The sequence below is a fragment of the Cariama cristata genome, unplaced genomic scaffold, assembly GCF_000690535.1.
Source record: "Cariama cristata isolate BGI_N322 unplaced genomic scaffold, ASM69053v1 scaffold1039, whole genome shotgun sequence".
In the NCBI taxonomy this organism is placed as follows: Eukaryota; Metazoa; Chordata; class Aves; order Cariamiformes; family Cariamidae; genus Cariama; species Cariama cristata.
Window position 1 is genome coordinate 28,954 of NW_009635001.1, and position 19,441 is coordinate 48,394.

General features: G+C 36.3%; 1 protein-coding gene across 1 annotated transcript in view; it reads right to left on the bottom strand.

Annotated features, from left to right (window-relative positions):
• The window catches only part of LOC104167154 (angiopoietin-1-like), a gene marked incomplete at both ends in the record, with an annotated part of 38,678 nt that extends 19,922 nt beyond the window's left edge, over window positions 1-18,756 (bottom strand). The window contains 2 exons of the mRNA XM_009707320.1: window positions 2,602-2,729; window positions 18,524-18,756. Coding sequence (XP_009705622.1) covers window positions 2,602-2,729; window positions 18,524-18,756 — 361 coding nt within the window. The remainder of the gene's footprint in view (window positions 1-2,601; window positions 2,730-18,523) is intronic.
• Window positions 18,757-19,441: the final 685 nt, after the last annotated feature.

The window sequence follows — 19,441 nt, forward strand, 5'->3', positions numbered from 1 at the left end:
CACACCTGCTGCTCCTCTCCTCATCAGCAGCTTCTGCTTCCCCTGTAGCCAACCACACCTCTGCAGGGGATTGATAGGACTCTTCTTGCCTTTGATTGTACCATGAGCTAGGGAGAATTGTTTCTCAACACCATCAGGCATTGCACACACACGCACCAAAGTAAGCCAATTAATTAGCTTAATACTTTAAACCTATCTTTTTCTCTTCCCATCTCAAAAATATGGAATTTATTAAGATCCTTTTAAACAGAAATGAATCACTAATTTTTGATGCAGGGCTGGAGAACTAATGAACTAAACTAATGAACTGTTGAAGCTAGGAACACGAAAGAAAAGTTGTAGTCTAAATTTGTAAGCATATAAAAATGAGGTATATAAATGGATGGAGCTGTAAGCATGGAGGATAATTTTCTATGAATATATGAAGGTAAAACCAGTAAAAAACTAGAACTGACAGTAACATTTATATATATGACAAATAGATATTTTCTATTCAATGTCTGGATTCTAGTAAGTATCCCTTAGGAGATATAAAATGAAATGAAGGTATATTTTTGTGACTTGAAGTATAAAATTACTATAAATGAGACAGTTATCAGTGGCTGCGAGTATTACAGAAGGTAACAATATATCAGGCCTCTTAAGACATGTCAGAGTTGTGCATTGCATTGTGGTAATCCAGTTAACTAAGCTGGCTTTAAACAAGCTGGTGTGTCTCCATGGAGTACCTATCAGGATATTAGCTTGCATCCCACAGCAATCTCACTGTGTCAGCATGGTGCCACCTTTGGGCTAATTAGTCCTGGCACAGTGCTGCGTTGATGTGATTTTGAAGCTAGCTATCTCAGTTGGAGTTAGTTTAGCTATCTCTGTACAGCACTACCTTGCAGACTGTTAATATCACCTTAATGTCTGAAAAAACATCTGTTAAAGCAATCATACTCCTCACTTGACTAACATGAACGTGCCTGGGGTTAGCTCTTGCTTTGTTACCACTAGGGCAAGACAGAAACAGGTGGCAGCAGAAATGCCCTCAACACACACACACAGACATATACTCCCACATTTTCTTGCTAAAACAGGAAGCCTCTAGGAAAAAATAATGCAATGATATCAGCTGAGTTGTGCTGCCTGTATTGACTGACAGCAACGCCTGTGAACAGGGATATAGCAGAAACTCAGCATGGCTTCCATAGTGTCACTGTCCTTATACTAGCAGTGAAGTGGATTTAAGATAAATATACCAGAAGCATCGGTGTCACAGTGCTTTCAGTTAACCACTGTTTTTCATTGCAACCCAGCTTCTGGGGATGGTGTACAAACTTTAATAAGGCTAGGAAAAGTCACTGCCAATTTGTACATGCAATTTGGACTTAACATTAAAGTCCCTGTTTTGAGTGGAACAGCTTCTACAGAATCGCTTTTATTGTTCTTGTCCTGTTCAGTAATGCTTAAAGAGGTCTCCATGTTTTATGTTATGTCAATTATTCTTCCATTCATATTCACCAGAGTTATACTGAAATTTGCCCATAGCACTCTCCCATCCCAATTCTACTCATGGTACTCTTAATTTCTTAGTAAACTATAACATCTTGACATTTACAGGCTTCCACAGGCCTCTCATAAAACAAAATTCAGTTTAGAAATAAGTTTTACATATCTTAATATCATCATAAAATTACTATAGGCAATAACATCGGTAATATTTGTTACTGCCTTTTTCTGTTTGCAGGGTCACCATTTTACTGCAGTAAGAATAAATTCACCAGACAGATATGGTTCTCTTCCTCCTGTTTGTCCCACTTTCTGGACACCACTGTGTTTTCCTCTCCCAGGTAATCTGCCCTTAGCCTTGTTGAGGGCTGCTTCCAGTAGTGCCTCATCAGAGGGACAGCCAGTATTGCCCCACATATGTTAGGCTTAGGTTATTTTCTCAAATTCCTAGATTCAGCTGACTCAGGTACCTCAGCAACAACAGCCTTCCAAAAAAAGTCTCCTTTACAGACTAATGTTTCATCTTCATCAAAAAAAACTCCCAATGATCTTTTTTGAGAAGGACAGGATTATACATGCTTCATCATTTCAAACAGTGCTAATATTCAGCATGTTGTGTTCTTCACAGCCAAAAACACTCTTCCCTGCTCCCTACAAGACAAGCAGGATTTTTGTAAATCTTTATCTTTAAAAACTACTCATTCTGCTATTTCTTTCCCTGTGCTACCAGATAATCCGCCCCACCCCCCCAGCTTCGCCATTATAGTACTTTACTAATTCTCTTCTAAACTTTATTGCAGATTTATTTGCAGCCATAGTCTGATTCAACCAAACTTGCCAAGTGGGAGGAAGTGAGTCAACTACTAAGTGTATGCTGGAACTTAGGAAGGATTCTCTGTCAGCGAGAAAGAAGAATGTCTGGAATAATACAGTTTATCATTTTCTTCACTCTATTGTATTTTTTTCAAGACTGAATATAGCCCAGGTTATTCATACCAGTGCAACATTTTGCAGAATAAGAATTTCAATAAAGGCTCCAAATGCTCCTTTAAGGCCAGAGAAACACCATATTAACAAACAAGAAAATGAAATAAGTATTTACTTTACCTTTTTAGGATCTGACACGTTGTTAATATAAATAGTGTAGACCCCACTTTTGTTAAAACCAGACTGGTATACATCTGCACAGTCTCTGAAAGGCTTTTCTTCTTCCTTTTTTGCATTCTTCAGTAAAACTGCAAAACAAAAAAACATGATAATATAAGTTACATCAGCAATCCTAAACATTTCTGTGTCAAGGAAGTCCACTTTTGCACACTGTATTCCTTTTAAACATACACAGTAATAACTGCACTATGGTCCTTACACAGTTAATGCATCTGGTAAAATTTGTTAAAGAACTAGTATGAAACTTTCATATCAATGGCAGAGTAGACACCAGCAGAAGTAAGTCATGATGCAAACAGATAAACAGAGCATCCTATCTACTGAGAGGTGAACACAGTGCATTCCTTCTGAGTGCAATGGTCTGTGCAGCTGCAGGTGTTGCCTCTGACTCAAGTTGTATCTGGGATGTTGTCCAAGAAGGTGCCCCAGAGATGGCACATGGAGGTAGAAAACTTGTTCAGTGTTGTGATCTAACACAGATGTTCACCTAAGACAGCAACGCAGAACCCTGGAAGGAGAGAGCTTGTGCCTTTCCTCCACGAGGTACTGCCTTTTGACCAGCCTAGGGGCTTGGGGCAAGGCAGCTATTTGCTTAAGTTTATTTTGTTGGCACATAATTATTTAATGTTTTTCATATCCACATACATGAAAGTTGCTAGGTAAAATCAGTGGAAAAAAAGAAGAAAAATCAGTGCTACTGAAGTCGGTTGTTTAGAGTCTTGATTCACTGAATTTATTTTTGGCTCAGAACAGGAAAGCAATTAATGTTAGAACAGCAGCGCAGATCTTGATCCCGTATATTGCAGGCAGACCACATATATAAGTCTGGGCTGAGAAATCAGGAGGGAAAGATTTTTGAGGATCCCGGTCTTGAACAACCAGGAGATTCCTTGTAGAAGGAGTAACATCTGAGACTGTTCCTCCACTTTCCTAAAGAAAAGTAGCTTGACCCCACACGATACTGAAGGATATGACTTCATTCCAACAACACATACTTTAAGCACATCAGTATTCCCAATGAAATTCATCAGTCTACTCAGATTCTTAAAGTTAAACATGTCCTTAAGTGCTGTGCAGGGCCCAGGTCAGCACTTCATTAATCCCTACAATAAGGAAACAATATGTAAGTCCTCCAGACACACTCATTGTCTGGTGACAGACACATCTTTTTCATTTTTGGCTTGAAAGTGTGAGTTATAGGTACAAAAGGGATTATGCCTTATTCACTCTCAATGAAGTGGCCTGTGCTGCAAAACTGGTGCTTAACAACGTTGTGAAAAAAAGCAATGGCCTTGCACAGTATGTGGCACTATCCAGGCCATAAGATGGTATGCAGTAATGCCAAGGCTTGATACACTACCTCCTGTTTGAACATCTCAAAGCAGTATTTTAGGATGGCAAATTCCTACCGGATCAATTGACACTAATACCATTTCACTAATGGGGAAACTGAGGAAGAGAAAGGTTATATGTTTTACCTCAGTGATTTTGTGAAAAGGTGAAAATAGAAGAATAGTGAGAAATCCAGTTCTGAACTGTAAGACTATCCTGCCCTCTAGGTAGGCATTTTACATAGATGTCATATTCTTTTTTCCCTTTTATGTGTTTTATTTTGTTCTTTTAAAATTTGATTTTAACAAACAAAACCCCCTTACTCCTCCCTTTCCATGTATTTGTTGCATATTTATTATTTCTATTCTACACCATCAATAAAAATATATATATACTTGCATATGAACTTCAATTGGAAAATCAATGGCTTTGAAACTTGGCCATATTTTGGAAAAGGTAGTGCTGGCAACCCAGTAGATGACACACTTTCCCATGAGATGGCAGGGAATGAGGTCCTCAGCAAGGTACGTATCAACAGTGCACTCTCAAAGGTGCCATTTTTTTAGATAAGACATAGAACTGAAGCCTTTATGATTTGTGTTAATGAAAGATTTCATGGTACTTTCCTGTAAGCAGATGGTGTTAGTATCAGTGGTCAAAGCCCAGCTTGAATAATTACTTGGGGCTGCAGCCAAAGCCTAGAGAAGTTAAAGCAAAGTCTCTCATTGATTTCAGGGAGCTTTAGATTAGATCCATTCTTCCTGGCCTGAATTTCTTTAATGCTGTCGGTTCAACTGCAGACATCAGTCTCTCCTGTCTAAAAAATGTATTTAGTTGTGCAGAGGCAGAGTGTTCATTTCCTTGGGTCTTAAAGTACTTATATTTTAATATCTGTATGTAGAGAGATTATCTTACCTCTGTTTAATCATTATACACACATTGAAAACCACTTGGAAATAACTACTTAAGAGTCAAACAAGGAAAGTTGAATTTGGTTCCTTTTTAACTGAGTTAGACAAAAATATCATGAGTATATCCTAAGTTCGTACTGTTTAAATTTTAAACAAGGTAAGATTTTAATTTCAGAATAACTAGAATTAGGTTTGAAACTATTTTTCTAAGAAGATAGATCTCTAGGAAGTATACTTAGAAATTAATTTTTTTATCATGCTTAAAAACTAGAAAAAAACACAATAAAACTGTTGTTGATGTAAAAGATGAAGGTGACAAGGACAGAGAGATGCCATAGATATGCCCAGTTCCTTCCATCCTTCCTCTCAGTATCAGACAGCTGAAATACCTAAGATCACAGACAGCAGATGTGTTAATTTCTTATTGGCTGAGCAACCCAATACCCTTCTCTTGCAGCAGTGGGTTTTATTCTGTGAACCACTGTAGTCAGAAGATGATGGCTTTCCTTGGGTGGCTCTCATCCCTCTCTCAGGAGCTGGTGCTCCCACTAGAAGAAAAGCTCAGCTCTTTGTGAAGGAGCTGAACTACTACAGATTGCAGGACAGTATATTAAGCATGACCAGCACAGAGTTCAGTTTTTCTTAATACATCAGACTATAATTTGCAAGAACAGTCCGAAGTTATCAGAAAATTAATACTCAGGAATGTTACTGGTAATGTTCTTCTAGGGTAAAATATGTTTTTCCTAAGGTTCACTGTTGTTTTTCTAACTTAATATTCCATATAATTTCCAAATCACTTCTACCTACTGTAGCTCCAGACTGTTTTTTCTATAACATTACACAGACTTTGAATCCTTCACACCTGAAGTGAAGTTCCTGAATGATGCATTGGCTCACATATGGTAGATGTGTAAATAAATTTTTTTAAAAGTAACAAGGCTTAAAGAAAGTAGTTCTAAAAGAAACTATATAGCCATTACATTTCTTTGTTCAGCTTCAAGATCTTAATTGACTTTACACAGATTTTTAATGGTAGTTTACCTATTTTCAAATACAATGCTTACACCAAATTTTTATATAACTGAAGAAAAACATAAGTCTATATGTCAAGCAAAATAATATTATAATTTTTTAAACCCGAATGCTTAGCCAAAATTTGGACCCCTGGAGGGTTTTTTTGATTGGCGTTTCTGGATGAATAAACTGGTGATGAAGTCACGCTCCTTTGAAGCAATGATGCCTATGTGGAAAATCCCGCTTTCCCGAACTGAAGGGGTATTAACAAGAGAAATAAATTCTTCTTTCATTGCACTTCTGAAAGTCTTTTGGTTAATTTTTAGCCCAATAACTTTCTCCTTGGGCTATGCTACCCATATTTCCCTACTTAATGAATTGTTTCTTTCAGTTATCAGTCTTTTAGCTGTTTCTTTTCCTCGATGCCCTGAATGATGATTTGAGTCCAGGTAATTCAGCAGGTACCATCCATAACTGCCCAGAACTCTATCAGATGGCTGCTCCCATGTAGAGGCAACAGCCCTGGCAGCGCAACTGCTCTGCGGCCCGGTGGAGAAACAGGAACCCAAATCAACAACGTTTCTGCTAACCCATAGGCTGTGAACTGCCAGGGCTGAGCAGCTGTTCCACTGTTCCTACTAACAGGGTAGGATACTAACCTTCAGTAGAAAGCCGGTGTCGGTACCTGAGGTTGTAGCCTCTTCAGCTTTCTTAGAAAGGGTTACTGACATTTGCAAGTGAGAGAGGTCAGATATGTAGGGCCCTTTCCCAAAACAATAGCCAGGGAAATCCCTTAACTGATTGTTAGCTGTGCGCACCTCTGTGTAGGGTGAGACTATTTTTCTGCTACCGGTTATGAAAATAAGTCAATAGTAAATGAGTTAACTAGTTCCTAACAGCTATCACAAATGAAGGATGCCTGCTTTTCTGCCCAGGTTTAAAGAAATACAAACTGACTACTAAGAATGAATAGTTTCTGAAATATTTAGTAATCTAAAGTTCTCCTTTAGGAATACAAAATTCAAAACATACAATATCTATCTTTTTTCCTAGCTGTATGAAAATTATCTAATCTCATCTCTACTGGAAAAAAATTATTAAAAATAATATATTTGATTTTTTAAATTCAGATTTCTGATTGTTTTTGAGAAAATGAAGTGGTTATCTCATTGCTTTTCAAATCTCTGTCAGGTATTTGGTGAATGAATAGTGCAGTTTGTCTGTAAGCAATACAGAATGTTAAACTGCAGTTCATTATGTTGACTGAATCAATAAAATCACATTCATATTTCCTAAATTATTTAATGAACTGCCATGTTTGTGAAACTAAGTTAATCACTAGAGTCTTATGTCCTTTAGTGATATTGCCAGCAAATGAAAGGCAGCTGTTGTTTTTTTTTGCATGATAGTGACTTATTTGGACAGATATGCAGAGATTTCTGCAGTGTCTTAGTGAATTATTATATTTTAATTGTTTTAATGTTTTGTTTACATTAATTTAATTTTATTATAGGACTGAATAATCATTATACATACTAAAAGACACTTAAAAAAATTCTTTACGCTTTTGAAGCCAGAAAGGAAAAGTCTCTCTCCACATCTTATCGGCAAACACAATTGACCTAAATTGTAGCTGCTGTATCAAAACTGTCTGAGATAAAAATTTCTGTCCCAACATGAGCAGCTTCCAAAAAATCAAAAAGGAGAAGGTTGTAAATTGATGGTTTTTACCTACAGTTGTAGCATTCCAGGACAGGGTCATTCAAGGACTACTAAATGGCAGTTTCTGTCTAGATCCAGACTGCAAATAAATTTTGCCTTGATCTTGTCATGGTTCCAGGCACATGGTGGGGAATCCTACATTTCTATAGGCTACTCTGTACCTCTGACCTCTTTCCCAGCCATTTGGGTGCAGCTGCTGTGCACCACCACAGTCCCAGTTGTTGATGGCAAACAGTGCCTGGCTCTCAAAGAATCAGATCAGGAACAGTTTGCTAATGTTATCAAAAGGATGTCAGCCAGATATTCCCAGTGAAGAGGCCTGGAACATGGCCCACACATGTATATATGTTCCCAGACTTAGCAGCAGGAACCACAAACAGATCTGACAGGGAAAGGGTGAAGATTATTTTTGTTTTGAGGAGAAAAAATATGCAAAGAGTTACAGCCACTCAGTTTTTGCTGACTTACAGCCAGAGGTAGAGTCTGTTGTTTCAGTTGCCTAGTCTTGCATATACCAACTTCCCCTTGAGAACAAACATTAAACTGGAACCTAATAGCTGGCTGTGACATCCAACTATTCCCTGCAAGAAGAAAACCCTGTGACAACACAGTTGTGCTGCAAATGTCACACAAACCACAGGGAAAGGCACAAACCTGGAAGCTGACTTTAAGTCAGATATGCTCTCCAGGCAACCACAGTGCTGCCTAGAAACCAAAATGTAGCGTCTCTGTCAAAAAGGACTTGAAAGGTGCATTCTGTGGATTTTAGTTTATTCAGGTACATAATATATACTATGTGTTTTTCCTCTCCAAAAAATATTTCTGTATTATTAAAGCTACCAATATAACCAATGTAAAAAAGAATTAGAAAATTACAATCCATTGAGATGTATGAAATTTTAAAAAATTGCATTTCCTTGTTATTGATAAAACATCATGTTTTTTAATGCATCTAGCTAGTTAATTAAAGTTTTAATTTTTATTTGCACTTATATATTTGTGTAATTAAATATGAATTTATATACATTTAGTACATTTACATACATTTAATACTAAACTACCACCACGTGATTCAAAACTTTCTCCAACATCAAATTTATTTCCTCCTCTATTAATACTATGTTTTATTTTTCATCTCCACAAAGTCTGAATATCATCTTAAAAAAAAAAAAAGGAGGGGGTTGCTACTAATATGAAAGCTGCTTCTGGATGTCTTGGAGTCCAGCAGTCCTCTCAGATAAGCCATGGTTTGTGCATGCTAGTGTATTCAACGTTTGTTTATTAGGAAGGTGAGAGAAAATTTAGGACTGGAGTTTGGACATATATTTTCCTTTCAGCAAAGTAAACATTCATCAAAATGCTTTTCAAAGTAGTATTTCTTTGTGAGATTGCTCTGAATCTGACAAAAAGTTGAATGAAACTTGAACTTACATGGGTATTTTAGAAGGTGGGAGAGAACAGAAGTCTAGAATTCCTTTCTCAGGCACAATCAGCTGCTCAGTTATTAGAATGGAAAATGCTGGCCTTCACTTAAGTGTTCACAGTTTATGACAGTATAAGTAAATATGTACACATATACACATGCACATCTTTAATGTCTAAGGGAGCACTTAGTCATAACCCAAAATCCAGTGCAATGGCAGGGTGCCACTTAAAGGAGCAGTGCTGCTCTTCTCATTTCTGCCTCCATAGCCAGAGAATGAACCAGTTAATAGGAGATCTGGCAGAAAGTGTCTTGGATTGGTGTAGGAGGGGAAGGGGGGAGGCACACTTGGGGTTCTTGTTTGCTTGGTTGGTTGTTTTTTTGTTGTTGCTGTTGTTCTGTTTTCTGTTATACAGGTTTATTATTCCACTGGAGCAGCTCAACGATCTGATTCATCCTGTGACCCTACAATCACTAGACTGGATGGAGAAGTGGAAGAACTTTGTTTCTAAGGAGCAATGACAAAAGCAAAAAAATAGCCCCTTTGCCATCAACCCCTAGCCCTTCATGGCTGCACGCATACCATTTACTGCATGTGGGAGGCCTAAATCAATGTGCAAATCTCAGCATAACTACCAGGACATGCTAAAATGTAGTTAGTGGGGCTACAATGATTCTGCCAGCCTAGGAACTAGTCCATTCTCAGATGTCCTAGGAACACTAAGGTTCATTACATTCAAGAATTCCAGATCCACATTTTTAAGGTGGGGAGGAAAGAGAAAAGGTGCAGCCGATTAGATGCTTCACATTAATATTTACAGAAATGTTGTAGCAGCTAAAAGAATATTACTTTTCCCTCCCACACACCCTCTAAGAATCTGAAGTAAGAAAGGCAAACAATTGCATGGCAAGAGCACTCAAGCTATCCAACTACTTATTAAATAAATCATTTAAAACAGAAATTCCCTCCTGTAGTGCTGCAGGAATTGACTTGGTCTTGGAAAATGACGTTAACGTAGTGAGCTTTCACTCTCTCCAGGGCATAATTATTTACTACCCAATAAATTATCAACAGTTATCAAGTTTGTTTCCCAATAAATCCAGCCTTAGTGACTGGCAACAACAATAATACTTCAATTCACTGTGCATTTGAAAGACATCACTTAGGAATACCATAAATTGGTCCTCATTAGTGAGCTGAAATAGAATGCCTTATGGCCCATTTACAAAGAGATAAAGACACTTAATTATCCAGCTGCCATATAGTTCCTTAAAGAGTTTCTGCTTGAGACAGCAATTTTGTGAGTAACCAGCCGTTCACTAAGATGAGAACTAAAGAAGGCTTTCACAAACTGCTACAAGAGAGATTAAGCCACTGGCTTTATTTAATACTTCTAACCTCTGTATTTCTTTAATTGATTTATATTTTTCCACCCAGGCACCCCAAATGTGCATTTAGTGTTTTCAGATGAAGAACGGTACGCATACAAAGAAATTTTTCATTAACAAGCCATTTGGGTGACTCCAACAGTGTTGTTAGTTGGTTTATATATGCTCATATCCCCTGTAATATCTTTGGTGTGAGTGAATAATACCTTTTTCACAAAACAGAGTGAAGTGTGATTTGGCAATGACATATACTGCAGGAATGAGGGTGGGTAATTGATTTCAATATTAACAATCAAGAATTTAAATGTAAAAATACGTACTTAAAATATTCATTTTTCAGTACGAATAAATATAGACCTCCTGCTGTGACCATCAACAAGTTAATAGGAATAAAATATGGGAATCCCCAATTCTCTTTTGAATAATTTAAATATTTTCCCACTGACATAAATTTCAAATGCTGCACATTCAAATTGACTTATTTCAGTACTAAATCTCTATTAAACCACAGCCTGGCTTGATCCTACCTAATACACTTTATTGCATTTTATTATACAGCAAAACTTGGAAATTAAGGTATGCTTGTCTAAGCAAGGTATGAAAATACTTTTATTTTCGAATCATGACAATTTGGAATTAATATTGTTATTTATTTAGTTTTAGAAAACAAGAATATAAAATTAATCTGTCCCAATGTAGATACTGATCATATAAATAGCAGCACTAACATCATCACCCTTTAACAGATAATATGGAGAAAAAAAGGTACTTGCAGATGCAATTCATCTCATCCTAAGACAACTCACTTGACAAAAGTGCCTTTGTTGACTCTAAAGGAAGTCCAGACCAGGTCTCAACATCTACACTGTAAATGTTAGGTGAGTCAGGTGAGGCTGAACCCCAAAAACTCTTACTTGAGCTTTCTGAGCATCTCTGAAAAATGCCTATCAATACAGAAAGTCTCCAAAGGAAACAGGAAATCTATAGCACCTGAACAGAAAAAACAAGAAACACAAAATAAAGCTGGTGATGATGTGTTATGTTTAACTGAACATATACACAACTATACAAAGACAACCTGGCATCTGACTGCAGCAGGTCTGTAGCACTTTCCACCTCGGTGGGTCCATGTGCTCAATCAGATCTAGCTACAGGAAGGGTAAGGGCACCCCTCTTCCATAACATTAAGTGCAAAATTAAGATTCAATTTTTCCCCAGCTTTCAAAATATAAAGGCAGAATAAAAACTGGAATGCACTTTTATAATAGTGAATTGCGAGTGGACATTTTCTGATAGTGATGTTCTGATCTCTTTTTAAACTAAAGGTATTTCTGTTATTGCTTTAAGACATCTCAAAAAAATGAAAACGCTTGCTCATAGAATCTCCAAAGCAGGAGGAAGCAGAGAGACACTGACCAAACGGATATTTTCTATATTCTTGAACACACATATTGTCAACTTTAACTGAAGCTATTTGCTTTGACACCTTTGGGGATCAAAGTAGGACTTCATGACAGAGTAAGATAAGTGTGGAACACCAGATGGCTTCAGTACATTAAATGAGGTTTTGTTTAAAGCTCTGGTGTGGTCACTCCAACTTTGACAAGTCTGTGTTCTTTAATTCATTCTTAATTAATATTAGGAAAAATAAGCTTAATAAAAAAATTGAAATTCATAGCTGAAAACCATAATGTTTTGTTATTACATCAGTATGTTATAATACATTGGTAAAAAAAATGCAATTTCAGGTATAAGAAAAAAATGTCTGTTACTTCATTCATGCATTATTTTCTTATAACCATGTTTCAAGCACACTCCTGATCTACCTCAGACCTACAGCTTGCAGCCAAAGTTGGTCAGAAACTTCTGTGCATCTAGCAAAAATCTTATTTTGTTTGCTCCTATGCTTCGGAAGAAAAATAATGAAGTGACTGATATGCCATACTCTAGGTTTCTGCCTCACTAGTCATGTCTCATCATGTTGAATAAAAACATAGCAATGTCAAGGATGAGGTAAAAAGAGGAGGCAAGTGCTTAAGGAAAGAAAAGATATTGTTTCAGAAATGGTACCAGACAAAGCATGCTGTCACCTCAAAATATATCTCAGATGAGTACTGATATTATTCTTTCTGTGCACAGAAGAAAAATGACAAAGAACTATATCATACAACCTTACTCTTCTAAACTGCTGTCTAAAATCTATTAGATTTAAATATCCTCATTTTTGTATTCCAATATATGGCTGATTCAACATAATACAGAAAATTTGTCGTGCTGAATGCAGTCTAAACATTAAGATTAAGCATTACCTTTCAGGACACCTGAATCTGTTATTCTATCCTGGGATTCCCACTGGGTTTATTTTTTTTTTTTAAATAGTAGCTTGTATTAAATAAGGCGTCTTTGAAGTCTTTCTAATGAAGTAGGCCAGCATCACTGCTGGGGTAATTCTACTCATGTCAATGGAGTTTCCTCTGTGCCTGTAACCTTCGGGTCATTACTTTGAAGTTCTTATTCTATTCTCACTCTCTTCACTTCAGCATAAATTTTAAGATTATAACAACTGTGGTCTAAGAAGTGGAACAGACTACTTACCATTTAATGTTTTGAAGAAATTAATTTCTATGCCTTTTAAAAGCATGAATTCCATTCAAATAATTTTTTTTTTACATATATACTTTTCCCACAATTTTCTAAAATATGAAAACTACTATAAACCAGAAGATTCATACCTTTTCAGAAATGTCAGACCCACTAACCATGTTATTTATTTCATGAACTCAATAGGCACTTCTGGGGAGGTAAATTCCTAGCATACGTGTGTATTATTTTGAGAATTAAGCTTAGCTTCTTGTCAGCATTCAAGAGGAAGCTAATGCTACATTTCTCTCCTACTAGGAGGTCACAAAACCAGACATTCATGCAAAACTTTCTCTACTGTTCCATTAGTTCTCTGAAGTATGTAAGTTTAGACCAAACATTTTAACAAGGTATATTATTACGCAGTCTGCCAGACAAGAACAACAAAAAAACCCAGGAATATGGTTAAATATAATTTCCCATTGAATTTTTACATTCCCTTATCCTGTGGGTAGCAGTACTTTGGCAGCTATCCTAAGTTATGCAAATTAACATTAACACAATACACACTCTAGATCTATTTTCTCATACCGGAATAAAAAGATAATGTATTTGAAAAGATATGTGACTTTTAATGGGGCACATTTTGCGACGCTTTGCTTGAAACATAATTTCCCACTGGACAGATAAAATTTCTGAATTACTTGGTTTGAACTTGTAAACACTTCTTTGATGATGATATTATCTATTGCTTAACATAATTTGTAGTCTATTCCTTGCTTTGGTTTTGGTTTGGTTTTTTTTTTGAGAAATATTTGTGTGACTCTCTACTTAGCTGTACATATCCTTTTCATAAGTGACTTTTCTTATGTGGAAGCTTATAAAGTCTGTCACTAAACTATTTACGGTGTTACAGATTTACTGTTTGACAGTGACAGCAATGTGCCAAAATGCTTTATCCACCCTCAGACAAATAATACTCAAAGTAGTAGGAGGAATGAACAGTTTAAAGAAAACAATAATCACAAAATCTTTGATGACCTTTGCAAAGAATGATGTGATCTCTATCCAACTCTTATCTGCTACAGGTGAAGGACTTCTACTGTCTTGGAGACAGTTGTGCAATATCTGTATGGTGATCAATTAAGCCTTCACCTCAATGTTTCCATTTTGTTGGGGAAAGGGAAAAGTTTTGGGCGTTTATCTATATTTGAATTCGGAGATTACTTAATCTTTAAAAAGTTACTTTAAATTTTCACCATATTGAACAATCATTTCATTTGGAAGACTAGTGTCTGAAAGTGCTTCTTTTTTAGAAATTCTATTGTAGAAATTTATTGGCAGTCACTGCCAAGACTGTTGCCCCTGCCTAAAAATACATAGACAATGTGACAAATCTATTTAGCCATAGACACCAGTCAAAATGGAGACGTGTGAGTCGCCATGGTATCCTGCATGCATTTGACTCTCTGTAGGCTTTGTGACCTATTAGAGTGTCTGCTTTAAGGATTACATGCAACTGAAATCCTATAACCGTTCACACTGGGACAGAGGTGGGTGGCATTTTGGAAATGAAACTCACAAATAATTCCAAGTTTTACAGGTGGTCCCCATCCCAAAACCAGTCTGTACTAAAACTGATACTGAAAGTGGGATCTGTATTTTGTATTTAGGTCCATCTAGATTTGAAAATTTTATTCTTTGCGTGGCTTTTACTTTTTTCTCTCTTTCTCATTTGCCTTTATACCCTTCAGAAATTCTCTTAAAGTTTGTCTAGCCACTGTGGAAGTACCAAAGCAGATTTCTTAGGGTTGTCATCCAGTACTAGGGACTACGTTAGCAAAGCTTCTCAGAGTCCAAAGCTAAAAAAAAACAGGTTCTGTTCAGCCCTGCATCTCTACACTGCTCAGCTATATTATTCACAGGCTCCTAGCAGGCAAACTTCTGAAAGTTTCCCAACTTATTTAAATTAACCTAAAAATAAATCTTCTGATATGATTGTAATCAAAAAGTAATGGTTATCACCAGCTTGGTTTCAAATGAAATCATTTAGCTGTATTATTATTATTTCATAAAAAACAGGTTTAAAAATAGTAATTTCAGTTTCCAAAACTGAAAAATCTTGAATACTATGACATGCAAGGAAGAATAATTTTCCTGTCTGTGACTTATCTGGGGGGAGATTTTTAGGTTTCTTGATATGGACTATAGTTTTTAAAATATATACACATACATGTAATATAAAATACATCAACTTACATTTTTAATTTATGGTTGAAAATCCAACAAAGGTAAAGTCATCCTCAAAATACCACAGGATTTAGACATATTTTGCAATTCCTCTCAACTCCTGTGTTCATCCTTAGGAAGTTACTCATCTTTGACAATCTGGCCTTCTAGACTTGATGCCTCACTTAGGTTGTGCTTCCTTTCAAAGACAAGTGTCCTTAATTAGAAGCCTGAAGTTTTTAAGGGGACCCATTTGCTAGCTCTTCAGTTTTCTAATAATTCAAAAATCTTTATCAATCTCAATGATATCTAGGAACCTTTACTTAATCAAGTACTATCTTTTATCAATGGAAAATATCTCTTAATGTTACTGGCTGGTCCTTTTTTCCCTCTATCATTAGTTATTTTGTATACTTCCATAACAGCATCCCACATATCTTCTTTCCCATCTAATAGTTCTGTATGTTACAGCTCTCTCTCATCATATGGAAGTTGTTCCAGGTCTCTAATTATTTCCATTGTCCTATTCTTTTCTGGACCCTTTCCATTTCTGCTATATCCCTTATGAAAGCAAATGACTGAGATCTACCAATGCATAAGGCTGAAGGTGTATCACTGATTTATGTACCACATTGTTATTCTCCATCTCCCAATAAACACCAGTTCTCACAGCATGTTTTATGTTATGAACATTAGTGCCCACATAAAGACTTGTGTAAGACTATCTAAACTTCCTATTTTTGTGTGAATTTAGAGTAGTTCCAGTGGTACTTCCCAGCATGCATGTTTTTCCATCTTCAACATACACTTGCACAGACTGAAGCTGGTATTAATTTTTGGTACAACTAAATGCTTTAGTATTCAGCCTTCATTAGAGTGGTCTTGTGCTCCAGGATAATATTATTATTTTAACTTAAGCTGCTTGGCTCCTTTTTCAGCTGTGAATGTACTTACCAAAAATGTTGGTCAGCTAGACTTACACAGACAGCAAGTGGAAACATTTCTACAATTATTTGTCTTTAAATTATTCTCTTTAAATAAAAAAAAAAAAAAAAAGGTATCCAAGGAAAATTCTGAATATGTTAATACATAAAAGGTAATGGAGTCCAAAATCAAGGATTTGAGTTAGGCTAGTAAAATTATATTTAGGCATTTAACTGTGCTGACCATCTTTTGCTTCCTCAGTTCCTCAGAAGTAAAAAAAACTGCTGAAAATTCAGGTTTTCAGGCACCTGAATTTGTACCCAGGAGCCCAATTTGAAATATCTACTTCTGTAATCCCCACTCGAAGTTTTTCTAAGAAGCAACCAAGGAAATTCAGTTTAGCAAAAATTGTTGGTTTGGTTTTTTTCTTTGAATCAAATTCAAAATTGTTAGAAAACCTTTCTAACCTTATAAAGAATTTGCAGTATATCTCTGTACGACAGTAATATATCTTTCATCTTGATATTAGTTTTAAAGTACTCCTGAGCTCTATTAGAACACTGTGAACACAGCTTTGCCAGGTTTCTTTGCCAAAAGACCATAAAACACAATAAAGGATTTGCATTGCATCACAATGTTTCTCTACTGATATGAGAACAGTCTACTATGAAGGATGTTATTTAATTCAAAATGCTGGGGAACTATATAACAGAATAAGCAGAAGGGAACATTTAGAATGAACATGAGAGGAAAAAAATGTTCTAAAAAAAAAAGTAATCTATCAACACAGGTCCAAGCATGCAACACTTCCAAAGGAAGAGATGTAATCCTCGTCACTGGAGCAGTTTAGATTTAAGCCACACAAGTTGCATGGGAATATACAGTAGAGAGCAAACCCACACTGCCTTGAGCTGAATAGTTTGAGTGATCTAATATGTCTTCTGCCTGTTAAACAGAGTATTGAATAACATTTCAGGTGACAAGGTTTTGACTGGGGGGATAGGGTTGGTTTTTGGGGGTTTTGTTTGATTTTTTGCTTTTTTGTTTTTTAAATCTTTTATGGAACTTAGAGATCTAGAATTAGAATGAGCAAATATGCTCAGCTCTTTGGACTGCTGGTACTTAATGTTGCATAGACCTCTTTCATCCATGCTTTCACACTCACTGAATGACTAGCACAACTTGCACATCTACAGTTTCTCTCTAAGTTTACCCTGTACCCTTTCTCAGAAGGGTCGTGATGGCTTCTTCCCAGATGGATATTATTTTATTTCCTCAACTTTCTTACCCCCAGTATTTTTAACCCTCTGCATGCTATATCAGGCACAGCTGTTAATCCCCTTTTAGTTGTTATTCTTAGCATATGCCTTTTCTCTTATATTGTCCATTATGTTTCTTTTTCCCTCTCTTCTGTATGACTTTGCCTTGTTTTTCATAGTTACTAATTTGTTCTTTCCAGTGTCCCATTTCCACCCTTTACAGTGGTCTCCATTCACCCATCTCCCTTGACCAGTTCTGATGGAAGGAATTTCTTTCCAGAGACCTTCTGCAGTCTCTTTAGGATTTTAAAACTGAAATCCTACCTGAATTTCTTTCTCAGTCTCTGTAAGAAATCTGTTTACTAAGAAAGGCAGACTTGAGGAGAATTGTCCTAGAGTCTTTGTCAACTCCTTCTTTCAAAGGATGTTATTTCTGTCTTTCGTGTTTGTAGTGTGCCTAATGCACCCATAAACAAACAAAATCCAGCAAGGCAGGAGGAAGAAAAATTATCTTTTATCATAAATAAAATCTCATTCAAAAGAAGAGATTAATCTTTTAGATGTCTACAGCACAATAAGTGTCTATATCCAAGTTCATCAACATTATAACTCATATATATGTATAAAGTTCTGGGTTACTTTCCTTCATTTAGTACCCTGTTCTCTAGATTGATTGTAAAGAAAGTCTGGAGTAAATTAGATATAGGCATTCTATAAAGTTAACATCCACAGCTGGTTGGATTACTCTCAGCAGAAAGAAACAGATGCTCAGAGGAAAAGATCGGTATTGCTAATGTGAAGTCAGTGGAATTATGGCCTACATCAGCTATGGTCAAGGTATAACAACTTAGTGATAATAAATTCAAAAAATCAAATATGGCTGCTAGTACAAGAGTGGGCCTCAGCACTCTCCAAAGTTATTTGATTTGTGGGTTCTCATCAGCTTTTTTGTCCTCAATTATAACGTCTTTTTATTTCTTGGAATAAACTCATTAAGTTCTGCCTTTAAAAAAACTTCAGGACTTACTTCAGAAGACATTTCCTAGTACTAATGTTTTATAATGCTACTTTCTTACCTCCTTCCTTGGAACAGAGGGTGATCAGAGTGTGAACTGTATCCATCAACTCAAGCTGCTGTTTCTGCAGGACACTGTTATTGCTTGTTGCCTTGTTTAACTGCTTCTCTAGTTCCTGGATTATGTAGCTTTGCCGTGTGACCAAGCTTTGTAGGTTCTCTTTTTCCTCCTTCAAAGTGTCCAGCTCCTCTTTATGCCTTTCTTCCATTTCTAAAATTCTGTGCTCAAGTAAACTAAAATGAAATAAAACAATTAGTAGATATTATTTCATGCCAACATATTTATTAATACAGAAAACAACTATTTTATTTTTCACCATAGAATTCAGTACATAAATAATTCATTCTAAATATGTCACATCTACTAATTCAGCCCACTGATTTTCTCTATCTAGAGGCAAATATAACTGAACCCTAAGGTTCCATTTTGTGATGTTTGCATGCTGTAGTGCTTAAAGTGCATGGAACTGCATATCTAGTTGTTACACCCATCCAAGTGCACAAGCACAGGGCCAGTAACACATTTGTATGTAGAAGTTCAGGCAGAAAAGCCTAAGGTAGGCAAAGGAAGGAGAAGAGCATGGCATTGAAGCAGATGTCATTGCTAGTATTGATGGGTCAATATGACAAGAGACAAAAGTCAGGGGTAAACTAAGGAAGAGTTTGTGAAGGGCCTTGCCCTGATTGGAAGATAAGCATTAGGAGCTATGGAATACCATCAAAGGATATAGAACCCACAATAAAAATACCATTTGATGTGGTCTGTGAAGCTGGGAAAGGAATTGTACACCAGATGAGTGGTATCTGCTCTAACCTTAAGAATAGTACTGTTTCCTCAAAAGATAGATTAGGTTTGCATTTTAAAGTAGGATTCCCTTGTTTTCCTTGAGTCCACATACATATTTCCACACACGTGTCC